General features: G+C 53.2%; 6 protein-coding genes across 6 annotated transcripts; 4 read left to right on the top strand and 2 right to left on the bottom strand.

Annotated features, from left to right (window-relative positions):
- Positions 1–3,311: 3,311 nt before the first annotated feature.
- On the bottom strand, positions 3,312–4,271 carry VTJ04DRAFT_1268 (uncharacterized protein; the record flags this gene model as incomplete). Its single annotated transcript, XM_069358937.1, has 3 exons — positions 3,312–3,541; positions 3,620–3,900; positions 3,979–4,271. The coding sequence occupies 3 exons, from the start codon at positions 4,269–4,271 to the stop codon at positions 3,312–3,314; spliced, it is 804 nt and encodes a 267-aa protein (XP_069223877.1).
- Positions 4,272–5,881: 1,610 nt separating this feature from the next.
- On the top strand, positions 5,882–6,669 carry VTJ04DRAFT_1267 (uncharacterized protein; the record flags this gene model as incomplete). Its single annotated transcript, XM_069358936.1, has 3 exons — positions 5,882–6,094; positions 6,159–6,382; positions 6,504–6,669. 3 exons carry the CDS (start codon positions 5,882–5,884, stop codon positions 6,667–6,669), a joined length of 603 nt encoding a protein of 200 aa, XP_069223876.1.
- Positions 6,670–7,223: 554 nt separating this feature from the next.
- VTJ04DRAFT_1266 (uncharacterized protein) lies at positions 7,224–7,514 on the top strand (the record flags this gene model as incomplete). The annotated part of the gene is made up of 1 exon (XM_069358935.1): positions 7,224–7,514. The coding sequence occupies one exon, from the start codon at positions 7,224–7,226 to the stop codon at positions 7,512–7,514; it is 291 nt and encodes a 96-aa protein (XP_069223875.1).
- Positions 7,515–8,856: 1,342 nt separating this feature from the next.
- Positions 8,857–9,846, top strand: VTJ04DRAFT_1265 (uncharacterized protein; the record flags this gene model as incomplete). The annotated part of the gene is made up of 4 exons (XM_069358934.1): positions 8,857–8,944; positions 9,026–9,266; positions 9,339–9,613; positions 9,683–9,846. The coding sequence occupies 4 exons, from the start codon at positions 8,857–8,859 to the stop codon at positions 9,844–9,846; spliced, it is 768 nt and encodes a 255-aa protein (XP_069223874.1).
- Positions 9,847–13,149: 3,303 nt separating this feature from the next.
- Positions 13,150–15,081, top strand: VTJ04DRAFT_1264 (uncharacterized protein; the record flags this gene model as incomplete). Its single annotated transcript, XM_069358933.1, has 4 exons — positions 13,150–13,513; positions 13,590–13,940; positions 14,032–14,348; positions 14,974–15,081. 4 exons carry the CDS (start codon positions 13,150–13,152, stop codon positions 15,079–15,081), a joined length of 1,140 nt encoding a protein of 379 aa, XP_069223873.1.
- Positions 15,082–15,178: 97 nt separating this feature from the next.
- Positions 15,179–16,924, bottom strand: VTJ04DRAFT_1263 (uncharacterized protein; the record flags this gene model as incomplete). The annotated part of the gene is made up of 3 exons (XM_069358932.1): positions 15,179–16,532; positions 16,598–16,629; positions 16,841–16,924. The coding sequence occupies 3 exons, from the start codon at positions 16,922–16,924 to the stop codon at positions 15,179–15,181; spliced, it is 1,470 nt and encodes a 489-aa protein (XP_069223872.1).
- Positions 16,925–19,356: the final 2,432 nt, after the last annotated feature.

The raw sequence follows: 19,356 nt of genomic DNA, 5'->3' as shown, positions 1-19,356 counted from the left end.
GAAATAGAGAGATTGGCTTGTATTACAGCTATTATGCGGTGACCTTTGTGAACAAATTGAGGCTTGGGTTATGTTGGCAAATCCTCGTGGGAAGAGGGTGACTTCGAGTCTTGATGTGGCAATGAGATTCGAGGCTGGGGACTCGTGTGTTTTTGACGATCGAAGCTTACTGAGATCGTGTGGGCTGCTTTGGGGAAACCACATTTTATCACGTCAGCGAAGATTGTGGGTTTGACAAAGCGGCAGTGGGAGATGGGCAAGGAGTATGTGTGAGAAAAGATGCCTTGTGGATGTGGCCAGCGGCAATGGGTAGGTCAAGGAATGAGCATAGAGGTGAGGGTGAGACTTGTAGTCTACTTTGGATTTGAGAGAGTAATTAAATCACAAATTGGAGTAGGGAGGTAACTTCTCTCCCATCACTCGCAACTGTCCTGGAAAGTTTCTTGCCATTTGTTGGTAGGGATCCTGAGGCCACGGACTCGGGCGTTTTGAGGGAATGAAGCTGGCCGGGCGTGTATTGATGTAGGCTCGTTGCAACGGACGAATACCTGATTGACGTGGGGTTGGCTTGTTGGGACCAAGAAAGGCGGGTAAATGGCCACAGGGTTGGGCCGTTGTGGAAATTGGAGTGTTTATATGGCCTATGTTGGTGGAATGCTCGACTGCTTTGAGGGTGGGATGTTGTGGCTCAAAGGGAGGATCAGACCTGGAGAACCCGGGATCATTCTGTCAAGTTCAAACTGAGTCAAGTCAGCCTGAGAATTGTCTTGATTGCTGGAGCTTTTGTGTTTTGTGTAGTGTAAACTACGACGAGGCGTGGGAGTCAGCGGATACGTGAGCATACCGAGTGCTGGCGTTGGCCATACAACATAGGCTACCCCTGAGACTAGGAACAGCGAGACCGGTCTGCGCAATTTGACGCTTTTTCGCAGTTCTGTCCATTTTTGTGACGCGACATGGAAGGCCAACAGAACTGCACATTCGCAACGCAGTTCTCAGACGTCAAACCGCCTCGGCCGATCGAGAGCACTGATTCTGTAGATCTGTTTGACGGCCATTGAGAATATCCGCGACTGTGTCCCTGGTTCGAAAATCAAACAACTGGGCATGGCGTGTCGTAAATTTCGACATACCGGTCTGGGTGAACGCTGAGCCGAAGCAATCCACCAAGTTGCTGGACCAAAGTTCCAGATACGAGCCACCAGGTGAACTCAAATCCAGGCCCGAAACTTGGGATATTGAGGAGGGATCGAATTCAGTGGGTATGTTCAGTTTGTTTGGCCATGGATGGTGTAAAACGAGCGCAGCGATGCCTTTGGAAAAGGGGGCGGAGAATGCCGTCGGGATGGTTGGCAATAATAGGTAAGCCCAACGCGGACACCGATCATCACATCATGAATGGACAAAGGATAAGACACACCGTAGGCAATGTGTGCTTCTGATGCCTCACTGGCGGGATCGGCAGTCAGATTTCAGACCACAACGTTTTGGCATCAATAGTGACTAATCAGGCACTTGTCCTTGATGATCTGGTCTTGAGATCGTGCTCTTGGTCTCATCGTTTGTTCGTCTTTTTGAGTTTTACTGTCTCAAGGCATGTGTTGGTGTCGCTGATGTGCTTGTGGTAGTCCTTGTTCTCGTTTCTTGCTTTGTATCCTTGTCACATTTTTATCTGGACCTTGGGCTTCAGGGGCTCGTGAGGTCTTTGCTCTTTGATACTCTCGGGACTTGGTTTTGGAGCTTGCGGTTCGTCTCAATCGAGGCTCGGTTCTTCAGGCGGTTGCTTAGGTCGGGGTGTGTCGGAGATGTAGCAGGTCCTTGATTTGGTGTATGTCCTTGTCTCGGGGGATCTCTTTCTCGACGTATGCCCTTGTTTCGCGGTGTGTCCTTGTCTCGCTGTATGTGTTCCCTCGTGTGTATTGTCCACCTCTTGTATGTATGTATTCTCTCTTCGTATGCATGTCCTCCTCTTACGGGTGTAGTCCCTTGTGTCCGCTTTATCCAATATGTCCTTGACTCGGTTATGTCCTTGGTTCGGGGTATCATGACCTTGTTTCGGGGGGTGTCCTTGTCTCGGTGTATGTATTCCCTCGTGTGTATTCCCCTCCTCTTGTATGTATGTATGCCCTCTCCTTGTATGTATGTCCTCCTCTTATGGGTATGGTCCCATGTGTCCGCCTTATCCAATATGTTCATCGTCCTTGCTGGTTCGGTCCAGTGCCCTTGCGATCGTGCCGGTCGGGTTTCATCGAGGTTTCGGCGTCATGATTTCCTGTCTGCGAACCCCCAACAGTTAGTTCGTCATCCTTACTGTCAACCCGTGACTTACAGGTGCCGAACGGCCGTCGCTAATCCTCTTCCTGACTCGGATGCGCTGTGTGGAAGCCCAAGAGTCTTCATTGCAGACCTCTCGTACCTGCGGTGATTGATCGAGATTGTGAAAAAGGAACCGGGCATTTCTGTGGATAGATCAGGATGTGTTGGGCCAGCTGACCTCTCTTATGGGCATGGTGACCCCTTAATCGCGAGATGCCCCTATAGTCGCGAGCGGGCTGTTTAGTGCCTCTATATTCGCGAACACGCTGTTTAGTCGCGACGGATGCTGCTGCGAACCACCTCACCAGCCACAACAAGACCATCATTCACATGATCCTGATTCAGGTTCGCACTTCAGTGGCCATAATGTCCAGCCAATTTGAGATTTTACTGTGTAGACCATTTCCTGACTTCCGCACCTCCTCCCCTCATTGTCTTATAACCCAGAATTTTTCCAGTGTGAATCACCCCGTGTCACAAGGAATACTGAATACTGTGTGTGAGAGGGATTGATATTGTGTGGCATATGAGCAGGGCTAGTGATCATGAACGACGATGAACTGCTGGTTCTGGCTAATGATCATCCCAAGGATGCCCTCTCTTTGGCATCCCTGCTGTGTGTCATGCTAAGCATGTTTGATGAAAGAGCAACCCAGATCCCTGCTTTCTGTTGGAACTCTGGTATCACTTCTGTCCCGTATGTTGAACGCCGAATGGGAATCTAAAGAAATAAAGTTCACAAAAGAGATTTGTCCGCCCGAATTGCTGCCCGAGAATCTACAACTACATTGTCACGCAACCCCTATGACCCATTTTCCATGATAACCCTGGGAACCCTTTCAAAATCTCCAGAACCTTTTGCCATGTTATCCCTGAGCTGCTTCAAGTCTCAAGTATCTGAGGCACACTGCCTGCCGTACGGCCTATCCAGCCTCCAATCCGCGTCGTCCTCTACCCCCAACTTTCCGTGTTTCCTGGAACAACACCGTAGGACATCAAACCGGCCCCCAGAAGAACCGGAAAGCGACGCGAATCACCGCAAGCCCCCAAACCATGGCCACGCTCAGGGCCTGGAACACCCACGCCATAGCGGGACGGACAGCAGGCAGGGCATAAGGCAGGATCCAGCTGAAGATGGGGACGACGTGGCGGAAAACCTGCATCCCGAGATGGACAAGCCAACCAAAGCCAAGAGGGAGGAAGGAGACAACGAGGCCGGTCAAGGCTGCGATGTGGGCAAAGTAGGGACTTGAGCTGCTTAGCAGATGAGGGGCATTTTTGTTGACTGGGGCTAGTAACTTACCAATTGCCGTGGTGAAACCGGACGCCCAGTTAAACACCATGCGCAGAGTGCCGAGGATGGCACCACAGACCTTGATCACCAAATCCCAAGCGGCGACATCGTCTCCAGCAGGGGCGGACTCAACAACGCCGTGACCCCAGCGAGCGGCGATACGGTTGGGCTTGGCGTTGACGGAACGAACCGTTTTGACGGGAAGATCACCGCCAGAGAACGCTCCTCCAAAGATCGACTTGTAGACGAAAAAGACGGCCTCGACCCCAAACAGGATCACCATCGCAGCGCTGAGCGTGAGAAAGACCAGCCTCTAGCCAGCCCTCATGATCGACGAGCCGAAGCTGGCGTCAGCCATGGAGCCATACATGACGCAGAGCCACCAGAAGGCGAAGCCGACCGCAGCACAGAGCATGTGGATGGCGATGAGCCAGTTGATCAAGTCGGCGGTGGTGAAACCGATGCTGCCAAAGATGCCGGAGTCCTTCATGGCGCCGGAGGGGACTTGGTAAACAGGGCCGGCGAGATTGCTGGTGATGGCACCAAGGGCCAGGATGGTAGCGCCCATCTCGGCATGAAGCTTGGTCAGGGCGAAGATCAGGCCCGAGGGCGAGTTCTCGTAGACGAGGACTCCAGGGTCTCGGGCGCGCTGGTCAGCCATGATGAAGGGTCTGCCATGTTGGATGGTCAGCGAACGAACAATAGGCAATGGCGAAGAATAGGGGGAAGTCCATACCCTGAGATTGTGATGAGAAAGAGGGGTATTAATCGACGTTCAACCGCGACGAGGCTATTGTTGGGTCTCGATTTCGATTTGGTGGTGGATTGTGTTGAAGGAGTTGTGAAGGAAGAGAAGAAGCGGAGGAGAGTTCAGGGTCGCGGCACCCTTCAAGTAGGAAAGTAAGTGAATACGAAGATGGGTTTGTGCCTAACAAAACCTGAACCTAAAGGCTGACATTCTGTTAAGTTCCCCTGAGCTCGAACAATGCCACGCTCTCATCTGATGTTCCAACTCGTCCTATCTGCAGCATGTTTCCTCACTGAACTTAAACCACGACAGAGAAAACAAAGAAGACCGCTGAATTTTATGGACCTTTCAACCCATGTGCTGCTATTTCAGTGTTGTTTTATTGTCCTCTTCGTCAGAAGTCAGGGTACGATTGAGTCTTTCGTTCAGGTTCCATCCTTAGGTTTTGAGGAATTCAGGGATGGAATGACCTGCCTGCCTGCCTTGGACAAAGGCTGATCAAAATGGACTTGAATCCCAGGACCCGAGGTCGAGTCCACAGGCTCCCTTGGGATGGAAGTTCAATGTTGCGGCAGTCACCAGAGCTGACTTGCCCTCGGAAGGCATGCATGCCAGGCCTCTCTGATGTACAGTACCTTGGCCGAACTTCTGTTAAAACGGTAGCCGACAGGATCGATTTTACATACCAAAAAATTGGCCTGCACTAACAGATGGTATGCACATCTCGCCATCCCGTGGTGTTCCTTCCTCTCCAGACGCCGGCCTGATTTGTTGTGATGCCGTCCCGGTCCTGACTGGCTCCAACCCCAACCAGAGCCGCGTCGGGACGCGTCGCGTTTGCCTCGGCTCTCCTCTCCCGATGGCCTGCTTCGGTGTGGCTTGGGGACGCGTTCGGGTGATGTCATCATGCCGAGACGCGCCTCAGTGTGGCTTTCTGCCGAAGTCTTCATGCGACCGCAAGGGCCGCAGCCAGACCCAACCAGTCCAGGCCTTCGGCGTTGGGTGTCTGATGCATGCACCGAACGGCTGATCAGCAACACTCCGACACTCTCCGGAGTTGTACCCAGCGTTATTTCGAGTTCGGCTCCGAAGGCTATAATGGATTTCACTTGCTTCCTCCAATGATGATTTGACATTCTGGAGGTTGCTTCCAACGTGATGTGCAAGGAACAGTGCAGTGTTCCATCCAAGGCCTGTTGGTGATTTGTGTGTTGGGGGCCGAGTCGGGGCTTGAAATGGGTGCTGTGCCGCACGGGAGCTCTGCCGGCTGCTGCTTGGCAGAGGATGCATCACGAGGCGGCAGATGTTTTAAACGTGTCCATCGTCCATGCTGGACTGCATGCAGCGAAACACTCCTTGGTCCTTCCCTCTGGTGATGTTGTCGAGCCTACGGATTGCACCTCCCTCTTGCCGTCATTGAACTTCTTCCATCCTGAGAGTCCCCCAGTCTCCCATACTGCGAAACAACGAGGGAGCCAAGCAGCCGCCACAAACCCCGCTGTTTACCGCCAGCCCCAGCATCCATGGACGTGGAGGCAGACCGACGAGGGAAGTGCGTCCCTCGGATCCCCGTGCTTGGAGAGCTGGGCTGGGGCTACAACTGCACTCAAGTCATCGGGCGCATCTTGTCCGCCTTGGTTGCCGCTGGAGCGCTCATCTTCATTTCCTGGCAGTACAACTACTGGAAGGATGAGCCGACGGTGAGAGTCGATATCATCCTGCCATCATTCTTTCCTGTGAGTCAAACATCTTTCCGACAAACAAACATGCTGGCAGTCAGCTCCCTAACCTGGTTGGCAGGTCATCACCGGACTCATAATGGACTCGTACGAGGTTGTCTCGCTGCTCTTCCTGCGTCGCCGTCGGGCCATCAACCCCCTTGCCATTGTCGTTGATGTATTTACAACTGGCGGGGGTGTCGTTTGCTTTCTGATTCTTGGCTTCGTGAACAAAGGCTCGGGGGAACGGCGCATGGTCTGGGCGAGGGACATGAGCAATGTCATGGCGTACATGGTCGTCTTTAGGTGAGGTCATTTGTCCCATCACCCACACGGACCCTCGGCTTCCTCCCCTCACGATTCGGAAACTTTGACTTGATGTTTGAGACACATTCATAGGCACTAATGCATCTCCCTCTGGTAACAGTCTTTTCCACTGCGCCTTCATTGTCTTTGCCGTTGTAGGACTCATGCACACACACCGCAAGGTCCAGCGAAAGGAGAGAGAGGCCCAGATTGCAATGAACCGACGGACCATCGTGGAATTCTACCAACAACGCCAACAGCCCGCGACCCAAGCAACAGTCGGATGAGTGCCGTCTCTGGCGCAAAATCCCTCCGTTTGCCAGCGACGAAGAAGCGTGAAGATGTCCACAATGGTGCCAAGGTGCTAAGCCTGGCTTACGCTTCTTACATCATACTGTGGCGGTCATTGCGGTATCAAATACTATTGTTTTCTCTCCAAACCTCACTGGCATGACCATGCGGAAAAGCCACTACAGCATGGTTTTAGCGTCAAGATTGAGGCATGTTTTGTGTACTCAAGTCCCGATCCACTCGATTCGCTGATGCGCCTTGGGATCATTGAAGCAAACTCATTCTTGCCCTTGATGGAATCATTGAGTGGCAACCAAGACATGACGTAGGAGGCGACCTGACCCCTGCGTATAAGTTTCCAACAAGGCTTCGCCCCGTTTCTTCACACGTCCACACTTCGGACTCAGCTTCAACAGGAACGACGCTGGCACTTTGTCGCTGGTTTATTCTATCAAGCCACCATCAACCATACCATTTCGATACACAACAGCACTCATAGCCAAATACAACTCACCAAAAAGGAGGAGCCATCATAAATTGGAACATCACGATGTCGAGCAAGAAAGACACCTCTAATGCGACTAGCGGCATCGAAGGGGCTGCGAAGACCGTGACCTCGACGGTAGGCGGCACAGCTGGAGGCCTCCTGAACACTGTGGGCGGGGTTGTCGGCGGTGCATCGCGCGGAGTGGGGGAGACAGTCAACGCGTTAACCGGTGGGATCGGCCAACCTCTCGGGGATGCGATTGGCAACGTTGGCACAGGTGTCGAGGGTGGCGTTGCGTCAGTGGCCAAGGGAGCGAAGGACGCGGGAGAGTGGAAGAAAACAGGCGGCTCGTGAGGTTGCTGAAGACTAGCTTGATCCTGTTGGGGTGTGGGCAATCTCTCTTGATAGCTATCACCCTTGCAATATTTGTGTAATACCTTTCGGGTTGCTTGTTATTCACCTTGACTTCAGCCTTTATCGCTGAATTGTCTCTTGATATTCCGTGGCCATGGTGTACCTACCAGGAGCAAGGGAGCAACCTGCTCCTTGTTATAAGACTGGGACACGTCAACCAACCTACGGCTGCTGGACACGCAGAGGCCGGCATATCATCTACGCAACACCCAAGGTTGAGGCTTTAATATCATTGCGGTGTGCCCTGTCTAGTGACATCATTGACAGCTTCGGTAGGTGGTATTTGTCCAAAGTGCAGGACGATGCTGAACCAAAACAAATGTACAAGAAGCAACCGCAGCCTGGAGCTTGCTGGCATTAGCCTCCTGATCCATTGACGCCAGGTACGTAATCTGGTGAGGCTTATCCCGTCTCTACGGGGCGACAGGAGGGTGTATTTGACACCTCCCATTGGATGTATTGATCATAACGCCGAGTCCTTTAATATCCCGGGCTTCCGCAAGGGATGTTTGTAGAATCGGTCCTCGGTGTTTATATTCCTGCATGTCGTTGCGGCCAAACTCGAAGCTCGGACATAGGAACCTCGTTTGCCCGACCCAGGTTCCTGGTCGACGATTCCCCCTCAGTTCCTCGAGAGCATCCCCGGATATTTCATTTACAGAGGACTGTATTTCCGCGGCTTAGAAACAGGAGCCGGAAGATTCCCAAGTCCGAGCCATCCCGCCCCTCGGTACTATGATACCCTGTCTGCAGTATGATGACGAGCACCCATCCTCCGATTCGAGGCCCAAGTGTCTTGATGTCTGGGCATCAGTTTACCAGGATGTCGAATGGTTAATTGGGCAACCCGGTATTAATCCCCAGCAGTGTATGAAGGACCATGCATCATCCTCCTGTGAAAGCTCCCCAGATTTGAACGAATACCCGCCCGAGGTCACGCCGGGGCCCCACCATGCTGACGGACATATACTCGATACATCCAGTACCAAGAGATCCTAGTTTCTGAGCCTCTTACTTCCGTGTTACGTCACACCGCGGTTGTGCGATGCTTATGCCTGCGCCATGGGCCGACGTCTATTGCAACGGCGGGCGAGCTTGATCCTACAGCTCATGTCCGCATCATAACGAAAAATCGGGGCCCGGATAGCCCGGAGTCTCAGACATATAAAGGAGCCTCCAGAATGGATCAATTGCCACGATATCGAGGGCCCATGAGAACTCCCACGGTTTAGTGTGTGTTGTGAAGACTGTTCCCAGCTCGGCCTCTGCTATCGCCAAGAGAATGAAGTCCATCTTGATCCTTCTCTCTCCTCTCATCACCCCAGCTTATGCTGGGTTCCATGATTGGGAGCCTCCGGGGCCGAATGATGGTACGTCCTTCCATGTGGCTCACTCATGAACCATCGTTCTCCAAGAACCGGGGACATGGCTGACACGGGACTCTCTAACAGTGCGCGCGCCGTGCCCGATGCTTAACACTCTCGCAAACCACGGGTTTCTCCCACATCACGGCAGGGACTTGACACGCAAGCAGGTAGTTGACGGCCTCTACAATGGCCTCAACATCAACAAGACGGCTGCCAGCACTCTTTTCGACTTTGCCCTCATGACTAGCCCCAAGCCAAACGCCACCACTTTCTCGCTGGACGATCTCGGCAGACACAACATCCTTGAACATGACGCCAGTCTCAGGTTGGTTCCTACTCAACTCCAGCATTCCCATTGAAGCCACGATTGAGCTGACAATTCCCGGAAACCTCACAGCCGCACCGATGCTTACTTTGGAGACGTCTTGGCTTTCAACAAGACCATTTTCGAGGAGACGAAGCGGCACTGGGGTAAGAGCCCGATCCTCGACGTCACTGCCGCAGCACGGGCACGGCTCGGTCGCATTCAAACCTCCAAGGCTACCGACCCGGAGTACTTCATGTCGGAACTGGGAAATATTTTCACCTACGGCGAGTCCGTCGCATACATCATGCTGATCGGCGACGCCAAGACGGGCAGGGCGAATAGGAGATGGGTGGAGTACTGGTTTGGTGAGTTCTCGCCATTCTGTTCCTTGTTCGCTGTTTCTTGAGTGATGCTGACTGTCGGTGAAACTGCAGAGAACGAGAGGCTGCCCACTCATCTCGGCTGGCGTCGGCCGAGCAAGGAGCTCACCAGCGACGTTCTGGACACTTACATTTCCCTGATCCAAAATATCACGTTGACTCTTCCTGGCGGAACGGACCCCGTCAAGCGCCGCGCTGCGTCCCACTTCGGTTGGTGATGTGCTCATGATGGCTTTGAGACTCCAGACGGACAATCTTGCCGAGTGGAGCTCCGCATGCTGCCAGCAATCTGAGGACTTTGTGCTTCAGGATATCCCAAAAATGTCCACTTTGCGTTGGAGAAGTAGGTGGTGGTGTTGTCCAGGAAAGAAGCTGTGTATAGTTCCTCCAACCATTTTCTCATGTCCAGAGAAAGCCTGAGAGTTAGACGAGTTTACTTGAGCCACAACATAGTGCTCCGTGATTTCATCCTCGCGACTCGATTTAGCTTCGGCCATCCCTCAGTTACGTGTAGGCAGTTCATCACATAATCTTTTCGCTCCCGCCATGTGGCCAGCAGCGCTTGTCTCAACACGCCTGTTGATGGTTGGAGACCTGAAATGGCACCCGTTATTATGGAGTGTTGATCATGTCCAGTGTTTCCGTTCGGTCAAGGCCTTGGAGGCCCGGCCGGTGTAGCCCTCATGTTGATCTCTGTGGTCGCCGATGGATGAACCTTTAGAGCGGATACAGGCGATCTTGATGGCGTCGTTGTGCATAAACTGATCGAGGAAAGACTGGCGAGTCTCAGAGATCATGTTAGCTCTCTGTTTCATTCCTGTCTCCTTGAGCTCACTCGGCGTGATGGCCGCGTCGGTGATTATCTCATGGACGAAGGTGAGTCCGTAAAACAGGACCTTCTGCTAGAGACCAAGGGTTCCCTTCCCAAACCTTTTGAAGCCAATATTAATAGAAGACGTACTTCATCTCTGAGGCTCAGTCGACAGGATTTAGCTACCTAGAGATTATGCTTTCTCCGAATGGCCGCTTAACAATAGGTTAGGTAATCTCTGCAGGGGACTTGGGGCCTCAGACCTTGGAAACCTGACGCACCAAAGTGGTGAGGGCAAGGTAACACGTGTTGAGGAGGTGACTCTCGGTGTGTGTTGCGTCCACGTGCCAGGCGACTCCGTCGATTATCCAGCCAGCAGTTTTCGACGGTTCCCAGCGAGGATTGATCCCTCCGTGCCACTCCTGTAGTATTCAAAGCCCCGAGTATCTAGGACTTCATTGAAGTCAGGGTCGAGGAGGATAACATGGGCCAGTCAGCATGATGACCAATGTCGATGTCGTTAAGAGAGGGTCAGATACAGTCAGGCTTTCCCCGTCAAACCGTTTGAGATGATGGCCTCCCTCTTCGGATCTGTTTGCTCTCCACACGTCAGAGAGGAGCTTATCTCGGTTGATCACTCCATGTTCAAGCTTGGATCATAGCCGCCATCTAATATGTCCCCGCTCAATGTCATCTTCTTGGAGCTAAGGCAGCGTCACAACTTGGACCTCCGGCGCAAGCCTGTCTTATGGAAAAAGGGTAAGCATCTCTTAGATCCAAATCCAATGGTGAATTTCCTGGGGACAACTCCCCAGGTTGACAAACTCGCTTGCTCTGACAAGCCGCATTCATTGTTTGAACCCAAGTCCATGCTGAAGCTATTCCCTTCCCTTTTCACGGATCATCTCAGCCGGTTGCTTCTGGAGACAAAGAAGCATTGTTATGATGGCAAACGTTCATAGTGGGTGTACGAGCATCTTTCAAAGCCCAACGGGGCATGTACGTAGCGTCCACAATGACCCTGATGTACAAGGAGAGTGTTATCCGTGTTTCATGACATTCATTCAAAGATCCCATGCCCGTCTTTCCTCGTGAAGCATATTTTCGCGGTCGGCTGCAATCGCCTTTGATGTTCAGAAGCGACAGATCGATACAGATTCAAGAAACACATCTACCCTTGACTTACCCCCGAGCCCCTGAGGGTGACTGTGAACTCGAGTCGCTTGTTCCAGCACTTCCTTACTCTCGTGAAAGCTTCAAACGGTGTTTTCTCACGATGTCCTGACTCTGGAGATGAGAGTCCCGCGTGATGTTTGAGGAAAATTCCCCCCGCGACTCGCACGCCCGTCCCCCGGCGCCCGGGCCGGCCTGGCCGGTGCCCGCTCCGGACCCGCGCCAGCTCCGCTCCGGCCGTTTTGGGAAGAAAAGACGGGGCTCTCCGCTCTCGACGGCGACGGTGCATGGACCGCCTAGATCCAGGTATAAATTGGGGGGCTCTCCCCAGGTGGTTCGAACTCTTCCTTCTTTTCCTCTCCCCGTCGGCAAGTGCCAAATCGACAAGTGTCGACTCCTGGATGGAAAAGGCCTGATCTCCCATATCATGACCTTCATCCTCCGGGATGATATCAAACAGACTCTGACGGTCCTGGTCCCTCGCCCAACGGGCACCCATGGGGGACTGGGTAAGTCGGAGTCGGACCCGACTCTGAGACCAGCCTGGTCCTTCCTCTCCATGAGGCACTGGGTAAAAGGAGTTGGGAACTTTTTTTCTTTTTTCTTTTTTCTCGTTCTTTATCTTGGCCTTCTCGCAAGCTTTCCGCACCACAGTAGCATCAGCAGCAGCAGCAGAAGCAGCAGCAGCCCAGCAACAAGGATCCAGCGGCGTCGTCCAACGCGTCGGAACAGGAGGTGCCTTCTTTTCCATGGGGCTACCTTAAAACCGAGGCGGAGATCAAATCAACAGCACAGCAAGAACCCGCCAACGTAAGGATTGGTTGGTTGGGAGAAGCTGCTGCTGACATTGTTTTCTTGTTCTTAATTATTTTCTGCTGTCGTCCAACCTTGCGACTGTGACTGATATGTTGTGTGTGCCTGCGTCATGTGTCGGCTCTACTGTGTGTGACACATGTCCTTCCCGTCCTTCCCACTACCCGTGACTCTGACAGATCAAGTCCGCTGCGCCCCAAATGCTTCTCTGCTCCAATGTGATGGTGGCGATGATGAAGGAGAGAAATCAGGTGTTCCCAAGAGCCAGCAACCCACCCCCTTCCAGTTTCCAATGTTCCATGTTGGTCTCCCTTTCCTTTGCCTTTTCCACTTGCCCAAGTCTCTCCAGCCTTCCGCCTGCCGGATCACAAGACATCAGTTTCAGCTTTTGGCTTGGCGGACTGTTAGGCAGGAACGATGAACCGCCCAGGGAAAACTTTGATCACAGGCCAGGGAAGTAGCCGCCTGACAATAGGAAGATAGCAGTTTCGTCTCGGGATCCTGCGAGGTTCCATGATGCGTCATTGCCGATGTGAGCACTCAAGGTCTCCTTTTCTTGGCCCCTTCTCTGCTCTGTTCTCTCCATCATTGACGCCCGGGTTGGACGTAGTGCGTCGTCATCCAGTCCCTCAATCCCAATCGACGACTTGATCGCACACCAACGGACCATTCTCTAATCTCCTCAACCATCTTCACTCGTTGAGACACCTCCTTCGCTTCGGCCATGGCATCACAGGCTTCGATGGCCCAGGTTCGCCGCCTGGAAGAACGTTTCCCTTGCATCCAGGTCCGGTATGCGCAGGCATATGACCTTCGGCGCATGGCACGCATGGCCAACGAGGTGTTTCAGCATGAAAGGGATCTCGACTACTTCGAACGCCACCGCGCTATTAAGATGGGCGATGAGCATGAGGCAGAGGCTGCTGAGCGCCTTCTAGCCGCCGAGACGGAATGGCGACATGCGGCTCTTCGGGGCGCCCGGCGCATCCCAGGACGCCATCTGATCGTGGCCACGTACATGCGAAAGCCAGCTGATTATCTTTCTGGGCGTTCGAATTCTTCCTTGATGAGAGAGGAGATTCTGGGCTGTGAGTGGGACCCAACTGCCAATGCGTATTGTGTGGCTGACCATGTGCCAATGCTGACAATATTATGATTCTTCAGGGGCTGAATGGCAAGATCCGCGTTTTCCAACACACCCGAAGCCGACTGCCCATGCAATCGCCACTGGCAACATCTCGCATGTCGACAACCTAGATGACGAGCAGCAAAGCAATGAAATTAATCTTCAAGGGCTTGATTCTGTGCTTGACGCCTTGACAATGAAACACGAGGGCCAACAGCTTTTGGTCTTGCCCAACAGCCTAGCCACCCATCGTTCCTTCGTGCGGATGGCTATCAACCAACACGCCGCTGAGCTTGCTGCCAACAACCCTGCAATTGGAAACACGTGGTTTGAGGATATTATCCCCAGTTGCTTCGGCTCTCTGGGTGCGGTCAACGGATGGGATTTGGGTAAGGATATTCATATGCATCCTGAGTCATGCTCACCAATACGGTGGTCAATGGCATCGACACCTAGCTAACTGAGTCACTGGGACATTAGTTCTTCGAAGCCTCGTCATTTCCCCATTGCACTGGCACAGCTCTGACGGAATTGGACAAATTCTGCTCAATTGGGGTGCGGCAAGGTGCATCGAAAATGGCTGGACTGGTGTGCAAACGCTTGCATCTCGCATAAACGTGTCAACAGCCGATGCTCTCCTCGAGGCAGGGTTTATTGAGCTGCTTCAAGATGGCAATCTGAGCCGGACAGATGTGTTCCGAGACCAACAGATCGCGCTGTATTGGCCCAGAGATCGCTTCCCCCCAATGGCACTGGCCTGTGAGATTCCCCCTGAGGCAGCAAGAACTCGAACAATGGTACGGCAGCCTCTGGCCCCGAAGTCAGCGAACGAATCGCTCAGCAGCACGGCCGGAACCCGGAAGCGGCAGATGGACAACACTGTTGGTAGCGAAACTGATCGGGTTGTCCCAACCAAACGCCGGGCGATTGATAGAAGGACTGTTGTTGATTTGAAGATAGAGGACAGGCTGGGGACTGCTGGTCTCATGACATCCATTCCTCAGGCGCAGTTAGCGTTGGTGTGAGTGGTGTGGTTGATACTCAGCGCTGTGGCTGACTTGGCAAGAGATGAACTTGGCTCACTCATTTTCAAAAGGACGGAACCCATCTGCCAAGATGAATGGCAGTGATGAAATAGACAGGTCCAATCGCACAAAATGGGCTGTCCTGTACGAAGGAAATTTGAGCCGGAGAGCGCTATGCTTGGTATTATCAGTATTCGAGTTACATATATTAGCACTTCAATGCCAAACATCTTTTCTCAACGCGCCGGACACTCCTGAATGAAGCGGCAGGGATTATGGGATCACAGACATCAACAAGAACATGATACCTGAGGTGGCTGGCACGACACTGAGTATATAATATTAATCTAAAATCTGGGGTCAGAAGATCAACAGAGACTAATCCCTGCCGCTTCAGACGCCCAGGAAACGAAGTGAAGAACGCCAGGCTAACTTTGGGTATATGAAGAGGTGTAACATCCTGCCAAATATCCAAAACCAACATCATGCTGAGCCAGCCCAATGAGTACATACCAGACAAAAGAAATCATTCCCAGCCATCCCAGGTCATACACCATCCATCGTGATCATTCTATCAGGGGGTTAATTTCAAGAGAGAAAATTCAGAAGAAAACGCCAGCGACAACCGCGGGGAGGAGCATGCCGAAGGCCAGGCTGGTGTCGCGCAGTGCCGGCGCAGCAGCAGTGACCACGCCGCTAGGAGCGGTGGTCGGCGTGCTCGGCGTGGGCTGGCTGGGAGTGGGGGTGGTGTAGGGAGTGCTGGTGAACGGGGGCTCGCTCGTAATATCGTCGCTCGGGGTCGGGCTAGTGACGACGGTGGTGAAGGACCCGATGGAGACCCAAGTGGTGCAGCTCGGGGTGGGCGAGAAGGAGCCGACCGAAGTGGAAGAAACGGGATCCGGGTCGGGCTCGTCGGTGCAAGGATCGAAAGAGCTGCTGATCTGGACCGAGAAGAGACCCGTCTTGCCGTCCTCGGAGGTGACGGTGATGGTGAGCTTGATCTTCTCCGACGCGGTGTGCTCGATGACGGCCTCGCCCGTGGAGTTGGTGACAGCCGAGGCGATCTCGGTGCCGTCCTCATCGGTAATGACGACTTTGAGGGTGAGGTCGTCGATGGCCTTGACGGTCAGGTTGAATTGCTCATCGCTCTGGGCCTCGTACGAGAAGGTGTTCTTGCTAGTCTGAGCCAGCACGCCGGCGGTGTCCAGGCCTGGAAGCAGGGGGACCGGGTCGTCGCTCGGGCCGCCAATCAGGCCGTTGAGCAGAGTTTGGGCAACAAACACCGTGACATCATTGGCAGTGTAGATGCTCGAGAAGGTGCCGCCCGTGGCGAGAATGGCGTTGGTAATCTGAGGGTCCTGCGTCGGAGAATCGAGGTTGAGGAAGCCAAAGGAAACGCGAATGCCATTTTCCCCGGCCTTCTTGATAGCAGCAACAGTGTCCGGGACATAAGAATCGGGAGAGTCAACACCGTCCGTCAGCACAATGATGCCCGGGGCGCCGTCGGAATCCTTGGTGAGCTCATCGATGGCGGCGTTAATGCCAGACCCAATGAAGGTACCACCAAAAGCATAGATTCCGTCGATGGCGTCGTCGGCACCATCAGGATCACCGAGAGGGTAGAGCAAGTCGCCGGTCTCGGTGAACTCCACCACGGCGAACCGGTCGGCCTCCTCGGGGCTTGCAGCCTCGGCAGGGGAGATGAGCTTCTCAGCCAGGAGCTTAGCGGCGGTCAGGCGGAGGTTGTATGGGTCGTTCCAGTCCATCGACCCCGAGGCATCGATGACAACGGCAACCTTGCGGCCACCGGAGCCGGCATCGATCCTGCCAAAGAGGGGATCGCAAGTGGCGTTGGCAGTGGGATCCGGTTCTTCTTCTCTCTTCCACCCAGCTGTGGTCTGGCCAACAAGAGTGAGACCAGCCGCTAGAAGGGCCAATCCACGAGTAACGAAATGCCTGAAGGAGGAAACCAAGTTAGCCGGCGTTCCGCAAAGCCATGGGTCGTAGTGGATGAGACCTACATTGTGTGACTCAAGTAACGACCGTAACTCTGCTATTACTCAAAGCGAATGACGTTGGATAAATGTTCGAAGAAGCGGACGAAACTAGTTGGTAGATATAAAGCCACTGTTCTGACTGTCTGCCCCGAGTTGTTGGGCAACATCAGACAAACGGCGGGTTGCCGGCCTTCTTATGGACCGCAACGTGGCTCGGTCACTGGGAAGGAGAGTCATCGTGTCACCCCTAAACCGATTCACCTACACAGGAGGGCTGGCATGATGCGCGATGGCCCAACTGTCCACACTGCCAATAGCCGCTCTCCGATGAGGCGAAGCAGACTTGCTCATAGCCGGATGGCGTGCCTTGCGATTGTCCGAAACCCAGTTCTATGAGACGGTGCTCCGTGCAACCAGCCGCAAGCGTTCTCCGATGGACAGCCTCTCAGTCCTTGATTTCCTTGTTTGCGGCAGGTTAAAGAGAGTCATTATGCGGAACAACGAATCGTTTGTCGTTCAACGGCCATACGCTGCCCACAGACGTCTCGACCTCATCTGGGATGGTGGGTGGTGTCGTCCAATCATAGCATACAGACTCTCCCAAGACTCTCCCAGCCCGATGGGTACCAGCGCTGTGCAGTTCAGCCGCAGAGGGTTTAGTCCGACCAGTCAGTTGAGCCGACGTGGTTGTGTCAGTGGTGGCGGTACCTGCAAACCGTCGGGATGGCCTGGTTTCTCCGCGTCATAGGGCTGCATTCCCGTCTGCAAACCATGCCCCTGGATTTGGCATAGTCCATCAGGCAAAAGCCACCAAAGACCACCAGACATCTCGGGCCACAGGTGTCCTGCCACACCGAAACCGACTGACGCATTGGTTCCCGCTAAACAACTGGATTCCTTTGATTCCAAAAATACCAAGATACCGTGCGAGCCCGGACACACGGTCGGAGATGATCAGCACAGTGCAAATCAACCGCGAGATGAAAGACATCACAACTTGAGGGTAAGGCAGATTCGATAACGCACAACATCCATAAGGAAAGAGATATTCTTCAGACTGGCAAACATATCGACTTTGCTCTCTTGCGCACCTGTAGCCAATCTGCGAACTTCACGACGCGCCCACACATACTCACATACTCACATACACACGACGTTCACAACCTCATCTCTGTTCCTGGTGTATGTACGCCACAGCGCATACCTCATGTTCTAGGGTCTGGCTGTGTGCATGGATAGCTCTAGAACCTGCATCGCCATCAGCCACAACAGCACATCTAGCTTCGTGTTTCCGCAAACCAAATGCGCCAGAGGGCCAGGCTGCAGGTGGGGTCACAAGCGCACTTCCAGAAAGGCGCCAGCCTGGTAGCCCGAGGTTTCTGGCAAGACTCGCCATGTTTGTGGTCAGGTTGAGGTCGTCCATCTTTTCCCGTTTCTCCAATACCTGACTGACCGCCCATTTGTGTCTTTGTGCCTACCACCTCCAAGCATTTCTTGACAGATCACGCCCAGCCCATCACCTGAATAAAGGGCACACATCACTTGCTTGAGTATTGACCCAAGCTGATGATCCCGTTCTCTTCCATTCTGTCTGTCTGCTGTCATATTGCCTCATATTGAGTAGACATTGGGTGTTGTTGTATCGTATTGCTTTGGGCATCATCCCAGCTTCGTGGAAGGATGACACTGGCTAGAATCTTTGTTGGGAATCTGTCCGCCAAAGCTGTTGAATCTCAAGATTCGAGGGTCCTGCAGACATCAGGACATCCATGGCCTGAGTCTCGAACCAGCGCAATACACTTGGCTGACATGTAGCTACGACCGAATATCGCTTGGTCCAGGAACATGCCCGATACAGAAACTTGCTAACTGCACAGCCTTCTCTAGCAACTTGGCATTGTTCAAGACAAGTCCCTGGAGTCACATGTTGCCTGTCATGGATTGCGTTACGAGCTGGACGGTCCAGGATCTGGGACGTCCAGGCTATAGGATTGAGTTGCCAGTTGGTCGCTGCTGCCACAGCGCTCGAGTTGAGGTCCAGGTTCTGGGGGATTCCTCGCCCCGCTTGCCTGCAGCTCGTCGAGCGTAGCAAGACAAAGACGCTGCAAACGGATTCCTGGGAGGAGGCTGAGGTTTTTGCAATCGTCTTTTTTTCCTCTTCCCCGCCTAGAGGTTATCGAAACGAGTTACGCTACGACTATGTCTGAACACATCTGACTTGTAAAATTATTCAGATTGGCAGATTTGACACTTAGGTTGCTCTGATCCTCTTACTCTAATTTCCCCCTGACTCTTGGGCTTTGGATAAGATCCCCGGGTATGTCTTTAGCGCAGCGACCCCGTTCATCCAACATTGTCTGTGGGTCTGACGCTGTGTCCAGTTGTGTCCCACGCCGGTAGTGTAACGGTATTCTTGCCCCAGAACGATAGATATAAACGCCACACGGCTTGGTTCCAAGCCCCTACCAGCGCATGGAGAGCTCTGACAACATCAGGTACCTATGCAAGGGGATCCTGCTGGCCGATCTGCTTAGCGAGGCAACTGAGCGTGCCGTATTGTTGCGATGTAATAACGTAGTCAGGCACACAAATCTTGGATTCTTCCAAAACTCTGCACTTAATTCCATACTTATATTCTGCCGACAAGGACAGAGTTGATGTTTCCTATCACCTCATGTGTATCTATCCCTATTCGTCACCATCTGTTCACAAGGGCAGTGGAAGGTCTTACAGAAACCGCCGATATATTAGCCACCGTATGGGAGCGCTGAGCTTTATACTCT

This window comes from Mycothermus thermophilus (assembly GCF_041956435.1).
Source record: "Mycothermus thermophilus strain CBS 625.91 unplaced genomic scaffold VTJ04scaffold_1, whole genome shotgun sequence".
NCBI classification, from domain to species: domain Eukaryota; kingdom Fungi; phylum Ascomycota; class Sordariomycetes; order Sordariales; family Chaetomiaceae; genus Mycothermus; species Mycothermus thermophilus.
Note: the sequence above shows the minus strand (reverse complement) of the source record. Positions and strands in the feature narration are given on the sequence as shown.